This window comes from Corapipo altera, unplaced genomic scaffold, assembly GCF_003945725.1.
Source record: "Corapipo altera isolate COAL_440 unplaced genomic scaffold, ASM394572v1 1, whole genome shotgun sequence".
NCBI classification, from domain to species: Eukaryota; Metazoa; Chordata; class Aves; order Passeriformes; family Pipridae; genus Corapipo; species Corapipo altera.
In genome coordinates this window covers 18444974-18470171 of record NW_020884873.1, presented here as the reverse complement: position 1 = coordinate 18470171, position 25198 = coordinate 18444974, and the positions used below count along the sequence as shown (strand labels likewise).

The 25198-nt window shown below is 37.5% G+C and overlaps 1 protein-coding gene across 5 annotated transcripts in view; it reads left to right on the top strand.

Annotated features, from left to right (window-relative positions):
• The window catches only part of TTC26 (tetratricopeptide repeat domain 26), a 56644-nt gene that overhangs the window by 12787 nt on the left and 18659 nt on the right, over positions 1-25198 (top strand). For 4 of the 5 annotated variants that reach the window (XM_027657158.1, XM_027657147.1, XM_027657137.1 and 1 more), the window contains exons 5-13: positions 4827-4876; positions 6525-6670; positions 7939-8110; positions 8518-8592; positions 9798-9900; positions 12928-12983; positions 14607-14660; positions 15082-15145; positions 21528-21616. In XM_027657158.1, the coding sequence (XP_027512959.1) occupies positions 4827-4876; positions 6525-6670; positions 7939-8110; positions 8518-8592; positions 9798-9900; positions 12928-12983; positions 14607-14660; positions 15082-15145; positions 21528-21616 (809 nt within the window). Of the gene's footprint in view, positions 1-4826; positions 4877-6524; positions 6671-7938; positions 8111-8517; positions 8593-9797; positions 9901-9999; positions 10110-12927; positions 12984-14606; positions 14661-15081; positions 15146-21527; positions 21617-25198 lie in introns of those variants that run through there. The other variant, XM_027657180.1, reaches the window with a different exon arrangement.

Genomic DNA, 25198 nt, shown 5'->3' with positions numbered 1-25198 from the left:
TGATGGGAAAAGCTTTGTAGTTGCTTTGCTTCTTCACAACTCTGCATGTGTCAGATCTGAATGTGATTTAACTGAACAGAGAACTTCTCATTTTACAGCCTATACTGGAAGGAGCAATATTGTACAAAAGCAGAACAGAGATGGGTTAGCAAGAACAATGACATTTTCCAAACCAGTTTTACTTATGCATGTAGTAATGTTTGCCAGGTGTCAGATGGTTGTCACCAGTGAAAATGTGCGGATACAAGTGGGCATGGAAAAGTTATTGGGTTTTCTTTTACTTAGGATTGCATGTTCACCTACATGCAAAATTATCTCCTTGCTGCTTGTGCTGTATTTCTTGAGAACAGCGGTTATTTTCAGTGCATTTTAGCTGTGGTTTTGAACCAGAAGTTTCATATATGGAACTTTCAAAGTGCACAAGTGAAAATATCACATATTTAAACTTTAAAAGCTACTAACCTTGTTTCCTTGTTTTGTTTTTTTAAAGTATAGTAAAAATTACAGACCAGGAATAATTAGTTTGATGATCTTTAACTTACTGTGCTTAGACATGACTGCCATGAAATGTGTATATATTGCAAGTAACTGAACATAGCTGAATGCCTTTAAAGTATTGTGGGAATAGGAAAATTTCAGTGAATGTCCTCTGTAAATTTCACTCAAGAAAATTCTGAACAGTTGAGCTGTTCAAGTGCATTTAAGTGTGAACCTCACTGCTGGACCATGGGCTTTTTTGAACATTTTTCCCATACCCTTGCATTTTTTCTCCACCAGTGAAACTGTGGTTTTGAGGCACAGAGAGCTTCATTCAACTACTGTGTTCAGGTGAGCAGGGCGTTGTTTCTCAGGGACAGGAGAATAAGGTTTCCTCTGGTCATGTTTTCTACTGTCAGGATGGAGCCTTCTCAGCCCTGCTCCATTCCTACCAGCTCCTGCTCCATGTGTTTAAGGTGTATTCCATGCCTGTCTATGTGTGAAGTGGTGCTATAGCATATGCATTATGTCTGTTAGATGGGATTTGTTAATGCTGGCTGCATGACCAGCATTGCCTTGCACTCTCATGAGAGGGCACCAATGCCACACTGACTCTATTTCATCATATTTTTACTGCCTAAGGCAGCAATATGGAATCCACCTAGAGTCTGAGCTGCCATTTCTAGTGAGTTTAACTTTTTGTTTAATAGTTAGTGAAGATAATTGTCTTCATTCCTATTGTAGCTGTTTATTATATTTTAACAAATACTTCACTAGGTGCCTGTCAGTGTCAGTACATAAAAATATACAGAACATCTTTAAGATCCATAACAGCTGTGACTTTAGCGCCTGGAAAAACAGCACTGATCATGACAAAAATTCTAGTGTGTGTTTCATAGATGGAAAGAGATATATCCAATCCAGCTACCTCAGTGCTTCAGCGCAAGGTCAGTACTATACCTGGAGCAACATTCAGTTTGTTACCATGCAGCATTGTCATCATGTTTATTATGATCCCTAGATTGCTTAGTACTGATTTAAAAAAAAAAAGTACAATCATTGTCTTGAAAAAGTAGAACAGAAAAAGAATATCGTGCTTCACTGTAGCATTAATAGATCAGTGAGAATAAAATTCTGTAGCAGCAGAGAGTAATAAAAGAACAAGCCTAATGTCCCTTAAAAATCATTGTTGCTGATGAGGCAGTTATATCACTTCCTGCTCCAGTGATCGACAACATCTTTATCCAATATTCATAACCAGATTCTTTCTAGAAACTAATCTGTCCTTGTTCAGTGTTTCGGATGTTTCCTTGTCTTCCTCAAAAAATGCATTTGGCACTGAGAGAAAAGAAACTGCTGATATTGAATGTTTCCATATTTCTGCTTACTCTATCGACAGGGCTATATTTGTGGGGGGTTTTAAGCATCTTATTTTAAAGAATATCAGATAGATAGTATCATATGATATCTTATGAAGCGGGACATTTTTTCCTCCCTCCATATATCCATGCACACCACCAAAACTCAGATTTCATCTTTTGCCTGTTTTTAGGTGTAAATAACATGGTCTAACCCTCTAGCTTTTGCCAAGAAGTAAATAATAATTTTGATGTCAGATCAGATGCCAGTTTTACAAAGGCAGCCTGCAGTCATTGGTTGACTGGTGAAACAAGAATTCCTTGGTTTAGGTTCTTGAGGGAGTATTGCTTGCAAGTGACCATTTTCACAGTGAAATTAATGCTATAACCCACTCAAAAGGAAAAAAAAAAAGAAAACCTACTCAAAAGAGGAACACTGATGTCTTTATCCATAGCACTGTGATTATACAATATGTTATTTTCAGTGTAAATCCCACAATCTGTCATGCTTGTATTTTTGGAATCTTTGATGACCAAATGTTTTGAATTGTAAAGGGTGGTTGTGGTTTAAGTTTCACACAAAAGCACATGTGGAGTCCATGTGCAACCCTTCTAAATTTTGATATTAAAATTTATCAGTTAAAGCTGGGGCACATGTGGAGTGAAGAATATGCATTTAAATTAAGGTATTCTCACTTTCTAACTCAGTGGATGAAATATCCATACTATCATGCCACTTTTACTGCTCATGCTGCCTATACAATATTGATTATAGATCAGAAAAACTTTCTGTTCTTTAATAATTAGTCTAATGAGAATTCCCACATATATCCTAGACTGAAGACCATTTAGCTTCTTAATAACTTGATGCTCTCTTAGAAGTATCTTACAAGATGTGGTTTTGTGAGAATGCTCTCATACCGCCTTTGTATTTTGGGACTTCTCTGCTCCAGCAGCTTTTTAAAGATGCAATTCACTGTCCTCTTTTTTCTAGGAATGTGGTTAAATAACACAGCTTGGGAAAGAGGAAAGGGGAGAAATAGTTGCTTTACTCGTTAAAGTAGGTGGGCAGCCTTGCACCGCCAATCTGATCAGAATGGCCCGGGTTTTGGCATTGTCCACAGTGTTAGAAAGTTTACTTACTATGTGGAGAAAGAGTAAGAAATCTGGAAGTCTCTCCCTAAATTGCATTAAAAAAATAAATCCATTTTCGGGGGGTGGTGGGGAAGAGGGTTTGGTGGTTTGAGCCCTCTTTCATGGTTTAGGACGTCAGAAGAATTATAGCCTTGTGTTACAGGCTATTGCTTTGCTAACTCTGCACTTTCATGGCCTTATGAACACAGTAAGTAATTCTACTTTTTTTAAAGATTCCATGTACACCCTTTCTGTGGAACATAGGTTGCCAGCTAGTTGGTCTGAGCAGGAATGAGAGTGCTCATTAACTGAGTAGGCTAACAAAAATACACAAAGCAAGGGAAGGATTTTTGGGAGACTGCTTGCAACAGAAATTAATAGCTCTGTTGGATGACGATATTTGTCTCTCAGTGAAGCAAAAGGCTCTAGTGACTTAAATCTCTTCAGTTAACAATTTTTGTCATAGGGAGTGAGTTTACTGGAATTCCTAATCCTGCTAGAGTGAGAAATTTCATGAGCTTTACTGGCTTCAGAAAGGAGATATCTCCCTTAAATTTCTCATCGTATCTTAGTTTGAGTCTTATCTGCTCTGACTGTAGGATTCTTTTGTATGTCTTTTGTTCCTAAGGACAGGAGAAATACTAGAATTACATAATCACAGAACATGCCAAGTTAGAAGGGATCCACAAGGATCATCAAGTCCAACCCTTAGCTCTGCACAGGACCATCCCCAAGAGTCATGTCCTGAGTCCCCACGTGCCTGAGTATTGTCCAAACACTTAAACTCTGGCAGGCTTGGTGCTGTGATCACTTCCCTGGGGAGCCTGTTCCAGTACCCAACCACCCTCTGGGTGAAGAACCTCTTACTAATATCCAACCTAAACCTTCCCTGGCACAACTTCAGGCCATTTCCTCAGGTCCTGTTACTGGTCACCACAGAGAAGAGATCACTGCTTGCCCTTCCTCTTCCCCTCACAAGGAAGTTGTAGACTGCAATGAGGTCTCCCCTCAGTCTCCTCTTCTCCAGGCTGAATAGACCGAGTGACTTCAGCTGCTCCTCATATGGCTTTCCCTGAAGACCCTTCACCATCTTCATTCCCCTCCTTTGGACACTCTCTAACGGCTTAATATCTTTCCTATATTACACTGCCCAAAACTGCACACAATATTCAAGGTGAGGCCACCCCAGTGCAGAGCAGAGCAGGAAAATCCCCTCCCTCGACTGGCTGGTGATGCTTTGCCTGATGCCCCCCCCAGGATACGGTTGGCCTTCCTGGTTGCCAGGGCACTGCTGACTCATATTCAACTTAGTGTCGAAGTATAATATAAGGGGCATACGTAACAAAATGGTAGCAGCACTGGGTTTTTCAATACTCTGGAAGTTGAGAAGATTCCTTGAATTATAAATCACAACTTACTTCAAATGTGACGTATGATAGAAGGAACCTTGATCATGAGTTTATCTCTTGCTACTTTTTATTTTGAAAAGGTATTATGCTTGTGTGTCACAAAAAAAACCCCAGAGAATTATCCAGAAATCCCTGCATGGAAATGATAGTGTGATTCCTATAAGTTTTAAGCTTCATGGAAGACAGAGGCCAATTAAAAATTATTTTCAAGAGGGATTTCAAAAGAAACAGTCAGAGAAAGAAGATAGGAAGGAGGAAGACCTTTAAACCACTCTAAAATTGGTAGAACCTGCCCTGAGGCATGACCTGCAAAGGCTTTTATTGAAGGACTGTACTTGGGCTACTTAATGAAAGAATATGGGTGCACTGATGTCTGTTGAGAAAGAGAGTTAAAAATAGACATCCTGAGTTGTTCTTTACAGCAGTACTTACTGAATTTTCCTTTCAGCACCGAAGAGTGGTCTGCAGAACCGTCTGCTCTTTCACCTGGCACATAAGGTACGATGTCTTTTCTTCACTCGTGCTTTGTTTGTTTTCTTTTCTGTTTGGTAAGGTGTAATTTATGCTGGCAACCTGGCAGAATAATTAAAACATCTGTTGTGGCAGAAGAACAAATGTTTTCCATAACCACCCTCCTGTATTAAAATGTGGAGGAGAAAATAAGTGTGAAAACATGATCTCAGAATAGATACCCTCAGCATGTTTCTAAGGGAAGTCTTACCAGTACACTTCACATAAGTTGTACAACCGGAGCCTGATGGCATTTTTGATCACAAGGAGCCTGGAACATTAATGTTCCAGAATCAGAAATGTATAAGCCACTATTTTTACCTTTTTTTTTTTTTGGAAGTGTACCAAGTTTTCCAAACTTGCAGCTCTCTTATACTTGGCAATTTGACCAAAATGGTGTATATGCTATTACTGATCCTCCTAAGTAATTCAGTATCCAGGAAGTCATATTGTTAATAGCATGAAATTTACTTTAATTTCAGCAACAATTAAGTGCTTGTTTCACTTACCACACATAGCTATCTTCCCCTAAATTAAGTTTTGTACCACCCTGTGTTATATTTAACAAGTATTCTGCTACTGAGGACACTGAGTTGAAAGAAAGTAAATGTTAGCTTTGATGTCAGATTCTCTTTACTTAAATCTCTCTTAATTTTAAGAGAGAAATCTTAAACCGTTTTTGTAGTGGCGCTGGCACTTACAGATGTCAGTGATGAGCTAGGAATTAATCAACTTCTTTTCATCTAGTTAGTCATTGGAAATAAAGTGTTTTATGAAACTATGAAGCCCATTGCCTTTAGTTCTGTTGAGCAACTCATCTTGCCTTTTATTTGGAGTATCATTTTGTGACTGGCTCAAAGAGGGAGGAAAACAATCTGAAGAAAACTGAGCTGATAGGTAGGAAAACAAATACATAAGATTAGAATTTGTGTGTAAGAGAAATTCATAATTATTATTAAAACAGCAAAACCAGCAAAGGGAAGCGCTGGAATAAGTGACTTGAGTAGACTGCTAAGGTAAATAACCTCAACTTTACTATTGTAATACAAATATAATGTGTATGTTTAACTCTGTTCCTTGTTTTTATCTTATGTGTGTGTATTATGTGCTATTCAGCAATGCTTTTAAAAATAAATCATTTAGTTAAACTGAAATTTTAAGGGGCCAGTGAAAGAGAATTTGTTAGTGCTGTAAAGATGTCTTGTGAAAATTAGAGCTTGTGTGTTGGCAAGGCTTGCATTTTTCTGCTATCCGTGAGAAATTAGATTTGGATCTACAAACAGCAGAATTTTTTCTGGCTTGAATAACAGTCAAATTTTGTGTTGCGAAATTCTGTTTGTGACATAATTAATGCAGCTCTTTCCCTCTTATCCATCAAAGCACGTGACATCTAATTATATCTAAATCACACCTTCAAGGAAAATGTGTGCTTGGTTTTAGCCTAACATTTGTCCAGTTTGAACTGATCTCCTTCTTTAATGTTTGCCTTTCTTCACTGGTCAAATAAACTTTAAAGTAACAGAGTTTTTCCACATGTTTGATATTAATCACCTACTGTTTACCAGCAAAACTAATCTAGCTAATTAAAATAGTTTTCTTGCTGAACTCATCTGAGGATGTGTCACACTCTTTTTAGTTCAGTGATGAAAAGAAACTGATGAGCTCTCACCAGAATCTGCAAGATATTACAGAAGATCAGCTTAGCTTGGCATCTATCCACTACATGCGGTCCCACTACCAAGAGGCAATTGATATCTACAAACGCATTCTACTTGAGAATCGGTGGGCATCTCTAAGCCTTATTGCAGTGTCTGTGCTATTGTTGGTATTTAAATTCCATATAGTTGCTTGGTTTCTGAAACCAAGCATGGTTTCTGAAACCAAGCATGGGCATTTTCCACAACTGCTATGTCCTTTTCGTGTCGCAAAATGTGCATCAGTTGCAGCCCCTCAATTTTGTTCATTGCAAAGTATTTTTAAAAAATGAATGTTTAAAAAGAAATCTGCTTTAAAAAGAAATTACTGTTGTGTAATTCATTCTGATATCTTTTTTGGTTTTGTTACTTATTTCTTCTGAGATGATATATGGTTATGTACTGATTTATCTTTTTCCTTTTTCCCCTCTGATGGCCAGTCTGGTGATCCTTGCTTGAATTATTGACTTCTTCACCTCTTAGCCTTTCTAAGAATGGTTCGGTTGTTGGGTCTATGTAAAGTTCCTTGCATTCCTTCAAGTCTGAAATTCTTTCCTTTTCTATTTATCCCTTGTGACACTTATTGATGGTTTTTCCTATCATGTTCTGCAAATTTTTAGTTCACAATTTAGGAAGAAACAAATTGAATTCTTAAATGGCTGGAAGTATTGTTTAATAAAATAGAAACTGCTGTCCCAGAATACAGCTCTCTTTTGGTGGTATCTCCTCTTGAACATTTCAGAGAAATCCATCGTAATGTATATAAGTATGTCATGTAATGCTTGGGGAAGAGATTTTAACTTCCAATTCCTGCAGAAGCAATCACTCAAAGCTAAATGAGTAACCTTCATAACAATTATCCTTTTACTTACACTTTCCACAAATGCCTGTCTTATTTCTGTATCTAGTTCTTCTGGCTTGACAGCTTGTAATGACAAGGATTTTTTTAAATAATTGTACTTGGTGCGAACTTTTATGCACATATTAAATGTCTTTGCATATATTGCTTAGAAAATCCTGTTCTGCCAGGTCGGGTACAATGCTCATGTTCTGTGTGTTTCCTTGGTGTGAAGTTGCCACCGTTTCCTAGATTTGCAAATGAAAAGTTTTGTAGGTAGTACTTAAAAGCTGCAGTAGCTTCTGTGGAAAAAATAAATAATGTGAATCTGGATCTGTGCAGTCTTAGCCAACAAACTAGAGAAGCTCTAAGCATTTCTCAGAAACCCCAGTTTTGATGTGCTTGTAAAATATGTATAGACATGTGAGAGCTTTATTACTGATTTTAATGCTCTGTAATGGGAAACGTTAAACTATCTGGTGGGATTTAAATGTTCTCTTTAATGCTCTTTCCTACAGGGAATACCTGGCTCTGAATGTATATGTGGCCCTATGCTATTACAAGCTGGATTACTATGATGTATCACAGGAAGTGCTAGCTGTTTATCTTCAGCAAGTTCCTGACAGCACCATTGCTCTTAACCTTAAGGCTTGTAACCATTTCCGACTTTACAATGGGAAGGCTGCTGAGGTATCTGTTGGACAGTCCCTCAGTTCACCTTTATTTTCGTTTAAAAATCCATACATGTTTCTTTTCCTCGTTATCTGTCTTAATCAGTAATGTTGATAATGGCCTTTGTCTTGTCATTGTGTCCTTCTTTTAGGAATGTCACACTTTCAGTTTCCCTGGTATTAACCCATCTGTCCACATGTGTGCACAGTGGTCTTACCATTTTCCCAATTCACTTTTGATCTTGTGTTTATACGTATTATCCAGTTTCTAAAATTATCACATAGAATTGAGAAAGCCAAATCTTCCAGTGGCCTACCACTGATGGAGATGTATTTCTGTCAGCTTTGGAGCTCATTTGAAGCTTCACTTAGGCTTCTGTGCTTTTTTGGTTTTGTGATAAAATTTTAGAATGTATGTAATTCCAGGCAGAGCTCAAGAACTTGACTGACAGTGCCTCATCATCTTTTGAGTTTGGCAAGGAGCTCATTAAACACAATCTGGTAAGTAATGCATTTCTGGGACTTAATATAAACAGCACTCATTTGTAGAGCTTTTCATGATGATTCATAAAATGGAATATTTTGGTAATTGCAGACCTAACTGAATTTTTGCTGCCATGTAAGTCCCATTCCAGGAATCCTACCTGTATAATGAATGTGCCATCAAGTGTATTTATTTTTTCCCCTGGAATTTTTCCCTGACAGTGAGACTGTGTCAAGAAAAATAATAATGTTGTTGTTTGTAGACCCGAAGGCATATTAAAATAATATATGTTGTGTAAGAATACCTTTGCAAGATATTTTGTGGAGCCCATTCAATAAGGACACCGTAGAAACAAGTCAGAATGTATGACCCTGAACTCTTTATTTAGTACCACAACAACGTGAGTGGAATTAAGATAACTAGTGAAAATGGCCTTCATCCGAAAAGTACTAAACAAAGAGTTCTAGGAAAAAAGCTGCTGATAAAAGCCAAAATACTTGTGTGGTCTGCAGAAAAAGAGTCACTAATCACTAGTTAATTTTTCCTTCAGTGGTATTATTACTTTACTGTACAGCTGATAACAGCAGATTGCTCTTATTTAATGATGGGCAGTTGCTTGCTTTGTCGTTTTTCAAGAGCAGTCATAACAAGCTAACGCTTCTTTCCCCAAAAGTTAAAACTGTTTTCAAACTGGACTTTTGTGAGTTAACATTGTTTATTTTGTATGCTGGTCTTTTCGCCAGTGGTTTATTGAATAACTATGTTAGATTTTGTTGGAAGAACCATCATATGAAACTGAAGTATAATCAACTGCTCCTGACCATTTTAGCATCTTTCTAAATAAATGTAGAGTTGTTAGTCTCATATTTTTCATATGAAAACATCATAAGCAAATAGTAATTTTGTATGTGTTCCCTTCACTCTTGTTTCAGACAATATTATTCTTTTAAATCTGTGATATATAATGTATCACTGTTTTAAGCTGCTAAAAGTTGAAATAAATTAATCTTTACTGATGGATTAAACACTTTATATTCTTCAGAATAAAGATTGTCTCACTTAGTAATTGTATAGCTATATTAAAGCAGGGATTATGCTAATCCTAGAGCCATTGACCTTTTCCTACTCTTAATATAGGAATTTAAGGATTAATTTCCTTGAATTAAGATATCATAGAAAAGATTTTGATACATGGTTATCAATCTGCTGTTTTTCTCTGCAGGTGGTTTTCCGAGGAGGAGAAGGGGCTTTGCAGGTCCTGCCTCCTTTGGTTGATGTTATTCCTGAGGCAAGACTGAATCTTGTGATTTACTATCTCCGGCAAGGTAAATACACCTTCCTCTGGCTTTTTCATACCTTCAGGGATGACATTCATTCATCTTATCTCAACTGACTATTCAATGAAATGCTTTTTTTCTCTGCAGGAAAATGTAATGTATTTCATTTGCTGTTCCTCCAGAAAATAGTGAAGTAAGAGTTTCCATGGCTTGCAGAGAAAGGCTTTGGTTGTGTGCAGTCAAATAAACCTACTTTGGCAGAATATTGCAGGTTCTTGGGTTGAAGGAGATGGCTTTGGGGACGGTGGTGTTTAACTGTTTCTAGTGAGATGACCTCTCTTCTGCCTGAATGTGTGAGAATGGTAGGCATATGTCCTCTGAAGGCAAGGGCAACCGTTTCTGTAAATATAGCACAAACAGGATATGAACCTAAGTGACTGTGAACAAGGCTACAGTTTGTGAACAAGACATTCCATTAAAAATCTACTTTACAACTCTTAAAGGATGCAGGTATGTAGCCAGAATCAGTTGGAAAGGATTTTGTACTAGTATCTCTCCTTCATTTACCAGCTTCTTTGAATTATATCTGAATTTTTCAAAGCCATTACTATTCTCCCATTGTGTTCTTTTATTCAACAATGGGTTGACTGGCTGTGTGACTCCAATTAGGTCATGTTGCTTAGTCCCAGCTAAGTAAGTTGTAGACAGCGATAAGATCTCCCTTGAGCCTTCTCTTCTGAAAGCTAAGGAAATGCAGTTCTCTCTGTCTCTCCTCAGCCCCCTTCTTGCCTTGGGAGTCCTTGGGTGGGCTCACTCTGGTATTTCATCGTCTGTCTTAATTGAGGGATCCCAAAACTGGACACCCTACTCCAGGTGCAATCTCACAAGGGTCAAATAGAGAAGCATTCCTTCCCTTGCCATGATGACTACATTCATGCTAATATGATCCAGTGTACAGTTGGCCTCCTTTGCTGCAAGACTGCACTGTTTGCCAGGTTGCCTTTTAGCCAGTCAGCTCCCCACCTGACTTGTTCAGGCATGTTTCAAACCAAGCAAGATGCAGGACTTGCATTTTGCCTCTGCTGAACTTTATGAGATTTCTTTCTTTCAGCCCATTTACTCAGCCTGCTGAGCTGCTTCTCAATAGCTGGGAACTTTCTTCACAATCTTTTATCATTTGCAAACTTGCTGAGAGTACTCTATCTGGATCATTAATATAAATATTAATAAGACATTCAACAGTATCAGTCCCTGGGGAATTTGATTAGTAATGAGCCACCTGATAGAATTTGTACAACTGATGACTGTCTTTTGATAGTCCAGCCAGTTTTCCATCCCTTTATAGTCTTACTTAGCCAGTCCTATCTTTCAAGTCTGTATGAGAGACCATGTCCAAGACCTTGCTAAAGCCAAGGTATACAAGCATCCACTACTATCCCCTTATCCATACAACCAGTCATACATTGGGTTAGTCAGTACACTTTGGCATTGGTAAATCTATGCCTGCTGTTCCCAGCCACCTTTCTGTCCAGTATTGTTGCCAATTTCACTATAGGCATTATTGGTATTACTACTAATTACCTTGCCCAATAATATTAATAATAATACACACGTGTCAAATTAAGTTCTACTTACACAGAGACAAAGTACATCTCGTGCATCACTTAAAAATCAGTCTTGTTTACTCATTTGCCATTAACCTTGCAGTAATTTTAATTAGTTAGGTTCTGCTCTTCACTTTGGTGTACAAATGACTTGCATACTGACAAAGAAGGTCAAGGGGAATTAGGATTAAAATATCTTTCCTGGTTTGGCTAAATTTACATTTTTAACTCTTGGTAGGGTAGCAGCATCAGTTAGGAATGTGAGAAATCATTACTTCTAATGACTACAGCTGTCTCTCTAAAACTTAAATGTCTCTGATAAAGGTAGGTTGGTGTTAATACATACTCAGAACTGGAATGTCTGAAGCATAAACATGCATCCCATTTTTATCAGTTCTTCAGGATAGTGACTTTCAGCAAGATTTGGGGCCTCTTGGGATCTGGTTATAATCTGCTCCCATGAGATTTGCTATAGGCTTCTTTTGGAGCCTGAAGAGCATAGCTCTGTGTTGATGGTCTCCACTGATGGAAATAAGGGCTGCTGTCATTTTTCTTTTTTGGTGGTGGTGGTGGTGGTCTGAGCTAGCCAAAAATGTCAAAAAATCCTCTAAACCAACAATTTCTATTAAAAAAAAAAAAAGAAAAAAGAAAAGGTAATGACTTTTGGCAAGTACCTTGTGCTGCCTTACTATGTGACTGCTCAAGGGAATGGGTAAGAAAGTAGAGGTGTTGGGTGGGAGACTGGCAGCTCCAATGTATATTGCCTTAAGTGGTTGAATGGATGGTATGTACTAGCAAAAAAGGTTTTGTTTGATAAGGTTTGTTTTTGTGGGCAGCTGGTATAATGCTGTATTAAAAAAATTTTGCTGGTAAAAGACTGTCTTCACTAGATTGTTTTACAAAGCCAACCATAGTGCCAACATCTTTTATTTAGGTAAGGTTTAGGATGTTTTCAGTTTATATAATGCTTGTGTGGGAAGGAAGTTGCTTATTGATTTCAAACTTCTCATTTAAACTTCTATACTAGTAGTGCTTTCCTTGTTAGAATTAGGATCAGGTAAGAGCTGCTGGACAGATATTGAAATATTGATAAGGAACAGATGAAGTTTCCCTACAGCATCATGTTACCCTATCCTCCTTGAGGGGTAAATCAATCTGAGAAAAGAAAATACAGGACCTTGTGCTGATGAGAAGGCAGCCACTAGGTTATGAACAAGGGGTCCAAATCCTCTTTACTAGGAAAATTGTAATAACAAAGAAGCTATTACTCACTCCATGTTTGTTATTTAAGTTCTAGAAAACCATCACCATTGTGATAGAAATTCACAATGATTTATAGTTACCTTTCTCCTCCTGTCTAAATGGTTTATTTCTTAGTCTATGACTATTGGGGAATGTTGTAGAGGATAAGTGACTTGTTCTAATACAGTGTGCTATGGGTTGTCATGCATTCTAATGTCTGGCATTTCAGATGATGTGCAGGAGGCTTATAACCTGATTAAGGACCTGGAACCTACAGCTCCACAGGTAATTGGAAAATGATGTCATGGCACATAGATAGAGGTTATAAATTGATATGAAATCTGCCACATACAAAACTGGTATCCTGAGGACAGCTTGCCCCATTCCCACTCCTAAAACTTTTGTGTTTTCCATCCCTTCATGAACAATAGATTCAATATGCATGCATAAAGTATTATATATGTGCATATATGAGTACTTAGCCTGTTTACTACTGTACTGCCTGGGGGGTCAGCTAAGAATATAGCTCTGTTGTGTTCAGCATTTTGGGGAGCTGACCATTAGTGCATAGATAAAAGCTCTCTTCCAACTACAGCTACTTGTCACTTCTGCCCTGGTGATGATTACCATCCCTCAGATCTGCTAGCTCAGGTGCTCGTACAGTTTGTCCTGAAGCCATTTCAATAAAAATGAGCTAGATTAGATTAAACAGTTTAAATAAATGGTATTCTCAAATCTCATCACACTTTGACTGCCATGAGTGAAAACTGCAGCGTCCCTTGGCTGCTACTGTAATTTTCTTTTGTGGTTGTTCCAGCAGCTTTAGTCTCTGATTTATTCCTCTTTGCAGTTTATTTTCCAAAGGTCACATAGCTGGGCATGAAAGGAACCTTTCATGAGTCTGTGTGAGGAATTATATGGAGGGAGGGAAAAGGAAAACCTCAAGAACACAGATCTGGTGATTCTGTGCTGAGGAGGGTCTTCTGATGTTGCTTTACATTTCTTGCATTCTTCAGTATGGCAAGACTTACTTGAACAGTTTTCTGCAGCCAGTGGTCCTTTAGCCTCTGTTTTCCCCATATACATGTCTAATAATTCTTTATGACATTTTTAAGTGAGAATCTTTGTGCTTCTTTTTCCATTTTTCGCTTCCACTTGTAAGGAACTCCCTGCTAAGACTTGCCAAACTACTTGTATAACCTCCTTGAGTACTTTGCAAATACTTCATCACGATGCCTGTAGGATAATAATTTGGCACCTGTAAGAAAGTTGGTGTGCTAAAATGATTACTTAGCATCCTGGCTAGTACTCTGATTGTTTGCTTGCAATCCATTGTTGGTGTGTGTAGATGTGTCTTTCTCTTTTTCTGTGTTTACCTCTGTGACAAGGCTGTTCAGGTTTATCAGGAATACCTACAGAACAGATTTATAGCTATAACTCTTTAATTTTAAGATTTGGATAAGACAAAAGAGACTGTTGCATGCTGGAAAATCTTGCTCAGCAGGGATGTTAGTGGTTATGGTTAACCAATGTGCATATTTGAAATGGGATCTGTGCTTTATTATAACAATATTGTACTTATTGGTCATATGATGGTGAAGAGGGCATGAAAAGATGTTATCGTGTTCCTTCTGGTGCATTGTCTTTGACCATAAGACTTATCAGAAAACATAGTACTCCTTTGCATCCCACATATTTGGTAGAAGTGACTACCTAGCAAGTAGAATGCATTTTGGGGGGCTAAAGTAGTACTACTGTGATTAAGCGTTATCACGGTAACCAGCTACCTACTAAACTGAGCTGGGATAGAGTTGAATTTATGAAGAAAATAATGTACACATAGGCTTTTATGTGTCTTATAAAATCTTCACCTTATCCTCTCTGATCCTTTTTACAATTTTTTTTCAGGAGTACATCCTCAAAGGAGTTGTAAATGCAGCACTTGGACAAGAAGTTGGCTCAGTAAGCGAAGCCCATGAAGTTCTTCAGCTTCTCCAACAACAGAATGTGAACACATCTTTAGGGACTAGAATGGAGAGAAAGAGACAGTCATTTCTCATTTAGATTGCAGGATCTCTGAGTCTCTCAACCTTCTTCCACACAGTAGTCAGTCCAGAATGAGTGAAATGCAAATTTCCATTGCTGTCTTGACAGTAAATCAAGCTGAGTTTGGCTTCTCTATCCTGTTTCCAAAAAAACTTTGCTTTCTACAGTATTCTTGTGTATCTAGGCACATACAGTGGCACATTTACCTTTTCTGTTTTTCCTTCAACCCTGGTTTGTCTGTTAGTTGCTCCCCATCTGTTCCTCAGAGCATATTTTCATTATGTATTGTAGCATCAACTCTGGAACTCATGTTGGGTTTATTTTTTTCCTCTTCCAGAGAGATCATCTGAAAATTGCTCAGCAGTTCTTCCAGTTGGTCGGGGAATCAGCCAGCGAATGTGGTATGTTTGAAATATTCTTTCTCCATTATGTAATCCATCTTAAAATATCCATACTATCATACTATCCTGTCTGTGTCCAACTCCTGACTGCTGGCAGGACTATTGCTAGGGATTTTGTTGTTATAGGATGAGTATCAGGAAACATAAAACAAATTTGGAAGTTTATATTAGAAGGCTCTTGATTCCAAACCTTAGTGTATGACTTTTGCTGGAAAAGAGGCTGTATTGCAAACTGTTAGTCTTTACTGAGAGACTGTGGCTTATCTTTGACTAATAATCTCCATTATAGAAACAGAAGACAACAGCCTAATTAATTAGATGAAGTGTGTGGCTGAAACTTCACAGGTACAGAAACTTCACAAATCTAGGTACAAATGTAGGACCACTAATGAAAGCCTATCAAGTACATAGAGTCCTAGCATGGAGTGTGCACTGAAACTGAGGGTGCTAAAAACGTAAGGAGGAATTTGGCTACAGACAAAAACGGGGGCTCTGGGACTAACTCCTTGCTTGAATGAAAAAAAACCCTGATAAAACCAATAAAAAATCAGCATATTTTCAGTATTTACTTTTATTTTTTCAATAATAGACCAAACAAAGACCTTATCTTCCCTTCCCTTTGCCAAAGTCAAAAATCCCAAATAAAAAAAGCTGGTAGGTATAACACAGAAATTCAGATGAAACAGGGCTTCCCAGTTTCCTTTTTAGGCATTGTCACTTAGTGCTGTTTCTTTAGGTGGGTAACTTGTGCATGTTTCTGGTGCAGACAGGTCATGGTCTTCAGAGACAGAATGCTGTCTCTTGTGTCCATGGTGACTAAAGAGAAGGAGCTCAAGAGAGCGGCAGCACTGATGAAACTTTCAGAAATACTGTTGAGTCATTCTATTCTGTTCCACATGCAGCAGAGAGCTTCATGTTGGAAGGCTGGAAGTGGTTCCATAGATGAGATTTCCCTAACTCATTCCTTTTGCATTGAGGCTATCCCTTTGGAGTTGGGATCCCAGATAACAGGAACAGTATGAACTACAGTAGTGGAGAACTTGGTTAGAGGGAATGTAGCTGCCTGGGTTTGTGACACCAGTAAAATCACAAGGTGACTGATACAGTGGTGATAGATTCTTAATGCCTGTTGTGGTCATGGACATGTGATGAATGACCATAGCATACATGGATAAAAATAATATGGAGATAGTCTGAGAAAACGTATCCTGAAAGGATTTGTAGTGAAGATATAGCCCAAAAGCAAAATTGAAATTGTTAGGAAGACAAAGGTCTGAATTTCACTGTGAAATAATTTTAAACCCGTATGCAAAATAGGGTGGAAAGGCTGAGACTTCAACCTTTCTATGGTTGAGGGGGGGAAAAATAATTAACAGTGAGTGAAATAATACACTCTTTTAAAATATGTTTAGATAGGCAACTCACCATACTGAGGCCAAATTATTCACCAGCCAGCCTGGATGGGAACAGTGACTGGCGTATTAAAGAGGTTTAGAGATTTTATATAGAAAGATAATTAAATAATAGTTGGAGACTTCTGTTCTGCCCATATTGACCTAATAAATGCAATGACATGGCATGATAAACAGCATGAACTTTTAAATGCTGTTTCCGTCTTTCTTAGAGAAGGCACAAGTGAACAGGTAACTCTGGACCAATATAGAGATTACATAGAACCAGATTTGAAATTTTATGATGAAACTCCAATTCTGCTACAGTCATCTGAGTATAATCAAATTCTACATACATGTGTTAGCAAATACCTAAGAAAATTTCCACAGTACTAATTGCAAGAACCTACATAATAACCTTTCTCATTTCTGACAAAAAATTAGAGTGAAATAGCAGTGAAAAGGATAAAATACACCTGATTTGAACACTTGAAAGAGCCCTTTGTTTCTCTAAAGAAAGGGCTCGTATTCATAATTAATGAGCTATAGGATACAAATAATGACATGACTAGGTTTGCCAATGGTACAAAATTAGCCATAGTAATAAAAAAAGTAAAAGCTTCCACAATAATGAAAGATATGAGAGACTGTATAAGGCTGGGTAATAATATGCAAATTAAATTTAGCAAAATTATCAGAAAAGTTGAAGAGAATCTTAGGAATTGATGAGAAAAGAGAGAACAAACCAAAAATAATTACTGCATCATTGTATACATATGTGATTCTTTTCCTTGAATACTGTTTGCAGTTCTGGTTCTTACATTTCTTAAAAAATTGTAGAACAAGAAAGGATACAATAAAGACAGCAAGGGTGATCAGAGAAAGGGAATAGCTTCTTGAATAAGGAGAGATTAAATAAAGGAGGATACGTGGGCTGAAAAATGATGACTCAGTTTGATTATGTGCATCATAAATGACAAGAAAAAGAGGAACAGAGAAGAATTATTACTGTACAATACAAAAACCAAGGAGCATTGACATAAACTATCACATAAGACAAATAAAACAAACAGCATGAATTACTTTTTCACATAACACAACTTATTTGATGGAGAAACTTGTGAGAATCAGAAGGTTAAAAAAAATTGGTAGATTAAAAGTCCATTAGCTGTTTAACACAAATTTTTCAGTGACAAAGTCCTCCGTGCACATTGTTGGAAGCTAGGAGAAACTTCAGAGGAAGTAGCATTACATGCCACAGTATGTATTATATGTGAAATCAGAACATATTCTTTCTATAGCTATATATTCTTACTCAGCAAGCTTCTGAACTAGACAAACTTTGGATCCAATATGATAATTCTTATGTTCTTAGCCCTGTATTGTATACTTGTGATCATTTTTGATCTGCTCCCTTCGTTTTGCTGGATTTAGAATGGAGAACAGAATTCTTGCTGTTTGTATACTTGGGCTTTTCCAAAGCAGCCAGCCATGCTATTCAGGCATGTAAGTCTTGCTTCAGCACTTCCCACTCAGCCAGTCCTTGCAAGGAGCTGGTATCACTCGATTGTCTGTGAAGATATCAAGTTAACTGCTTTGCAGATTTATAATACAGAAGTAGGTTTGGGCTTGCTAGAGTGAGGAAATCCTTTGCTTGAAACTGGGCCTATGTCCTGGTTTTACCTGGGATAGAGTTAATTTTCTTCTTAGAGGCTGGTACAGTGCTGTGTTTTGAATTTAGTACAAAAATAACGGTGATAACGCACCAGTGTTTTAGTTGTTGCTAAGTCGTGCTTACCCTAAGTCAAGGGCTTTTCAGTTTCCCCTGCTCTGCCAGTGAGGAGCTGTACAAAAAGTTGGGAAGGAGCATGGTCAGGGCAGCTGCTCTGAATGAGCTAAAGGGTTATTCCATACTGTAGAACATCATGCCCAGTACCTAAATGGGGGGGAGTCGACTGGGAGGGGCTAATTGTGGCTCATGGGTGGGCTGGGCATTGGTAAATGGGTGGTGAGCAATTGTATTGTATATCACTTGTTTCTCTTGAGTTTTGCTCTTCCTTCTCTCTCTCTTTTTTCCTCTCTCTCTTTTTCTCTCATTTTCATTACTACTATTATTAATAATAATATTATTTTATTTTATTTCAATTCAGTTAATTAACTGTTCTTATCTCAACCTGAAAGTTTTACTTTTTTTTTAGGGGGAGGGGATAGAACAAGTAGTACTTAGTTGCTAGCTGGTGTTAAACTACAACGGTCACAACAGTCTGATAATATGGATTATCAAAAAATAATGGATTAAAATGAAGATGTGAAATATTTTTTCTGACTTGCTTTTGTTAACTGTAGAAATCCCATGACTGCATTAAGGGAAAAGCAGCAACATGCAGTTCAGGAAGTATAGTATCATTTATTTGTAAAGTCATTTGAACTTATCAATTAAGGCCTTTGCTCTTTTTAATTAGATCTCTGACTTGAAGGTTCAAGGAACATAGAGCAAACTGAATTAACTTGAAAGTCTGTTCCAATAAATGTACAGATTTTGTCTTGATGGATGTTATAAACTTTAATGGGAGTAGGGTCACACAAAACAAAAACTAAAAAAAGTCCAGGAAGCACTTACAGTGTAGGAGTCAATATTCATCCTCTAGCAGCAATAAATAACACCCAGAACAGCAGCTTGGTTACTGGGGTTTTTTTAAGCTTAATAGAAATTCTTAGTCCTAATGACATGAAAGGGAACTGACATTATGAAGGAGGATATAACTAGATTTTTATAGTTAGTTCTCATGCTCTTCTACCAAGGTCTCAACTGAGTGAAAATTAAACAGATCAGATTTTTAAGATAAGTTAAGAAGGAAATGGGACAAGAGGAACATCAGTGAAAGTAAATTAACATTAACATTTCCATTAAATGCAGTCCTTCTGGTGCTTGACATAAGTGTTACAAACTACTCCAAAACCACTTCAAGCATAATGAAGAGCAGCACTCCTCTTGTTTTCAGTGGTCCTCCTTTAGGACCAAGTCAGGCATATCTGACGCTGGGTGGGAGGAATGAAACATTTCTTCTGGACTTCATGTGGTCTTTTCTTTGAGGTACTTTTAGGTCACCCTGAGTAATTCTTTTAAATGACAAATTTTTCCTCTTCCTGCATGAGTCACATGCGGTGAATTAGAACTGTAAAACTCTAGTTTTTCAGTCTCCAGTAGTAGTCATTGCTGAGTTGTATAAGATACTCAGACATTTGTTTTTTTCAACGAAATCTTTCACTAAAAGTATATGGAGAATGGTGTACTGGGATAATAAAATTTTCTGCCAAAATGTGGACATAAGAATAAATACTAAAATTTAGAAACTCTCGAATCATATATGGGGAAATTGTGTTTCTAATATTTTGTTACTGTGATTCATTTTTACTAAAAATGTATCCTTAGTTTTGAGTCTTCTTTGCAAGTTTTGCATTTTTAAAATTTTGTTTAAAATAAATTGTTGTGAGTTTATGAACTTCAAAAATTGAATGTCAGAGAAAATGAGCATTTTCAAGTTATCTTCAGTGTCATTACTCAGTATTTCTTCACTTTTTTTTTTTTGTTGCAAAACTGTTTCTATTATTGTCCTGTAGAGGCATGTATTTGTGATGAAAAGTATGCATGCATGTAAAAAAGAACATATAAATATACAGGCCAGTTTTGCTCACAAGTGAACAATTCATAAATAACCAAATAGTTTTCTGAATTTGGAGAACAGAGTGATGTGGTTCAGGGATAGATAAGGATTGATTGTCTCTATATGGAAATGACAGGACATCCAAGCTCAGTATCTCCTAGTGCTAAAAGGTAAAAAATGAGACTGTTTCGCTTTCCTTTGAAATGTATTTTGAGATCTTATATAGTGCTTTCCAGGAATAATTACTACCCTACCTTATTTAAAGGAGTTTTCCAGTGGAATGCTCTATTTTGTGTGGTGGATGGAGTCAAAATATTAGTCTTCAGTTACATGAAACTTCTATATATAGAAAAGTTATTTTTAGTGCAGATGTATTCATGGTAACTAACATCCAGCAGCAGATTATTTCAGGGATATTGGTAGCCTTAGGATCTTATCTCTCAACACCTTTCCAAACTGCACGTGCTCTCTAATGATCATTTCATGTAGTGAAATAGTAGTGATTTGAAATCACTTGCAGTTAGGCCTTCCCAGCTGGCTTGGGTTCATCCATCTCTTCTAGTTGGGTCCAACAAAAATTAGTTCTAGTAAGCTTACTTCAGAATCTTTAAAACAGCTTTGAAATTTTTTCAGTAACACAGCTTACACTGTCGGAGTGGATGACAGCATAATACGGTTGCAGCAAAGTTATGATGACGTAGATAGCAGCAGAATTTAGTGACTCTCATTTGAACTGATATGTCTAACTTATTTATGCCTTTACCACTTGTGAACAATGTGGTAATCCCAAAAGCATGGGCATTAATTTTCATATTGTCTGCTATCACTGAGTATTCTTCCTGTTCCAATATTAATTCTTTTTTTATAATGATATTTTCAGTGTTATCAAGTTTACTGTCTTACTTGAACTAAAATTAAAATATGTAAAGCTTCTTGTACAGGATAACTGAAAAGCATAATTTTAAAGAAAGAAGATTAATGAGGTTAGAATAACAAGCTCAGGTTTGTATGAAGTGTAAGAATAATTCATGATAAAATTAAGCTACATAAATTGTGTCATGGAAAAGGCTTGTTACTTAAACCATTTGTCTCTGTAGAGTTTGCTGTTGATTAAAGTCTTGCAATAGTTATCGGATGCTGTAGAGAAAGATGACAAGATGAACTAATAGTTTTTTCTAACTTCTAGTATGGTCCTTTGCCTGAAAAGGCAAGCTACACTATTTTTAGAAACTAGCTGCTTTCATAGTTGCCAGCAATCTTGGCAGTGATTTCCATTACTGTGTGTTTTTTAATTCTACAAATTTGCATTTCTCTTTTGAATTTTAGATACCATTCCAGGGAGACAGTGCATGTCCTCCTGCTTCTTTCTTCTTAGACAGTTTCCTAATGTCCTAATTTACCTCAACTCAATCAAGGTTAGTATATTATTTAGTATTGGTAGTACTGTAATGCATGGAATCACTACTTACAGACTGTACTATGTGAGACACAATGGAAACATAAAAAGATGCAGAAACAACAATAAAAACAAAACACTGGAATGACAGTGGGACATAAGTGGTCAGTATAGCAAATGGATCAAAATGTAAAGAAGCAATTTAGAAAATAGCACCATGCAGCATGGTGGGCATGATGGTCTCATCACATTTGCAATTTAACCATTATCAGGCTTTCCGGTGGCATCATAGAAGATGAGGAAGATAATTAAAGGAAGACAGTGAAAAAATTTGTGGATATTTATGGGGTGGGCAGCATGGAGGGAAAAAACCCAAATGTTTTCTTAAGACTTATCAAATGAGTGATGGAGATTATTGTCAATGGTTGGGAGACAACATTTTAATGAACAATAGTGTGTAAAGAACATAGGACATGAAGGACTCTGAAAATAATAACTCAGGGAACTGGGTTATAACTACAGGGAAACCAGTCACTGAAGGGCTAAAATAGGGAACTATTACATTAAGAATGTTATTTTTGCAGAAGTTATCTGAGTGGTACCCTGCAGACAATGTTACTTTTTTCAAAGTAAGAGAAGTTTGAAGTCAATATGATGCAGCATTATCAGATCACCAGTATTCAATGGATAAAATGGGTATAACTTACAGATACACAGTTAGATGTGAGGAAAGAGGAGGCTGGAGTGTGATTATGGGTTAAATGATTGCAGTCTTGTTCCAGTGATTTGAAACTAGAGTTGTAACAAGAAATTATTTGGGAGACACACAAGATGAGCAGAATGACAATATTCTAAGGAAGGTGAGATCTAAAGAAAAACATGGTTGTAATGGTGCCAAAAGCAGTTGATGAGTGAAAAAATGATGAAGGTGTAGTTTTTAAACTTTGTCTGGAAATAGACCTTTGAGTAAATCCCAGTGGCTCTAGCCACTAGCAGGGCTCCAGTGTAGTGGAATGAAGAGACATACCACTACCACCCCAAAGTGGAGTATGTGTGTAATTAAGAAAAGGAAACTAAGGGTAAGAATTTTTTTGCCTAACTTGAGCCATCTAAAAGTCATATTTCTTGTTAGAACTTGTCATCTGGTCTCAGTTTACAGACAGTGGGTATAGAATTTCCAGAAAATTCATCCTGTATATTTCTCACATTTACAGTGCAGTGAATCACCCCACAGATATGCTCAGCTCTTTCCATTTCCACTAAAAGGTTCTTAAAAAGGTTGTTCTAACCTGAAAATGTCAAAGTTAAATGTGATTACAAACCACCTCCAAGATATATGGGACAAAAGTTTACTCCCTCCTACAACTTTTCTTGCACGGTCATTTTGAAGTAATTGATCATTCTCATAATTTTTTAGCTGAGACTGAGCATGCTCAGATTTATTTAAGTCATTTCCCTTATTTTCAGCTCACAGGGATGCAAGCATTTCTTCCTTTACCATGTTACAGGCAAGGTGTAGGTGGCTTTACAGTTACCTTTTGTGTTTCCTTCACAGGAATAAACTTCAGTAGAATCTCTGCAGCTCTTAAAGTGGAGCATGCACTCTGTGAAGATTATTTGTGTGATGTTCTCTCCAGAAACACCATGTTCATCCATGATCAGTTAAAACCGCTTTAGGCATGAGAATTCTGAGAGGACACCTTATTATAAATGCATTGCTAGCTGCCCCAAGGGTGACATTATAACACTGTCAGAGATCAACTGAGAAAACAACCTGATTCAGGCTCAGCTGAGTTGTGGCCACAACAGGAATTCTTCATTGCTCAGCTGGGTATCTGAGCATCTCATTGAAATGGACATCACTCAGAGGACAGTTAGTTTTATGAAAAGATTGAAGACCTCTAAAAAGACCACGAAAGAGTGAAGTCCAGTACATATAATGTGGTTTAAAAAAAAGAAAAAAAAAAAGAAAAGAAAAAAATACAAAAACAAACAAACAAACAAACAAACTGAAACATCTGGCTGCTGTGAATGTGTTGCACTGTCATCAGCATTGTTCATTTCTACTGTTTTTGGTTTTGCAGTAGGTATGTTCTCTAGCACTTATACAGCCTGGACAGAATAACAGATTTTTTGAGTTTGGTTGCTGACAGAGTTTCTTTTCCATTTTAATTTAAAAATACAATGGAGACTATTTAAACAGAAGAAACGATTCACACAGTAAAACTGCATCTGGCTCACTAGCTTTGCTTAACCTGGGACTTAATGCTGATTCACTTCAAACTACTATTGAGAAAGAATACAGTAAAGTGTTGTAATCTCATATGGTGGAACACATTAGTTCACCCTAAGGGTACTGCAATGTTTTCACAAACTGAGCTTAAGATTCACCCAATGGGTTCATCCTCATGCTCTCACACAGTTTTCTGCAATTGCCTGCTTGTAGACCCTAACATAGACTATTTGGGAGAAACCTAGACATTTGGCAAATGGTGGCACTCCCCCACCTTTCCTTTCAAGGCACTAGCTTGATGTATGCAGGTGGACTGAATCAGCACCCTTTGATGACTACCTATGACAGGGAAGGGAAGAGGCTCCTCAGTGTCCCTACATCATGAAATAAGACACCACTGGGAAAGGGCCTTTCCCCTTGCTTCCCATATCTTTTGTACAGTCCCAACTATGCTTTTTACCTCCTCCTCAGTCTTTAATGAGGAAACAAAACAAAAATTTGATCTTCATACACAAGTTCTGTTTCCTTTATAAATATTATATAAGAAAAACATTTCTTCTTCCCTACACTTTGCTGTGAAGCACCCAGGAAGGCTTTTCTTACAGTAACTACAGTGGATAAACCACCCTCCTTTTTTCCCATGCTCTTTCATAAGCAGTGCACAACTAGTGGACAGGGATCATCAATCCCCATCCATGCTTGTAACTGTGATGTTGTGTTCCATCTTATCTCTACCATTTCTACTGATGCAGCAGTGTGGGACAGTGCTGAACGTAGAACATGGCTGACTTTTGGACATCTGAGTTCTACTTCACTCTGGATATCTGACCATGATAAAATATTAGCTCTTCAGGTCAAACCCAAACATCAGGCTAGATGTTTGGTACCTGTACCTAGAGCTACATTTTCTGCTTTGACCCATGTAGCTTTTCAACAAGATACAGCTAGATCAACCTGATGTGTCCTAAACCAGATGTGTCATGTCCAGTATTATGGGAGAGAAAAACTTTTTGTTGCACTTCAACTAGACAGAAGGGTACCTGTAAGCAAGACTTGTAAAGGAAGTCCTACTACATGGTATGCTGCCTGCTGTAGCCCAGTACTGTGCTCCACCTCCATCATGCGATCCAGTGTGTCAGACTAGCATCTGTCACATAACCAGATCCACAGGATCTCTTGATGAACCTTGACAAGTCTTGGAAAAACAAAAGCGTTCATCTCCTTAAAGACTTCAGGGAATCAACTGCCTATTTACCCACCCTAGTGGTGAAATAAGTGCTTGGGAGGTGAAAGAGACCATGGCAGCACAGCATGTCTTCACATGCCCCAAGTGAAAATTATACCCACAAAGGCTGCCACTGCAATTTT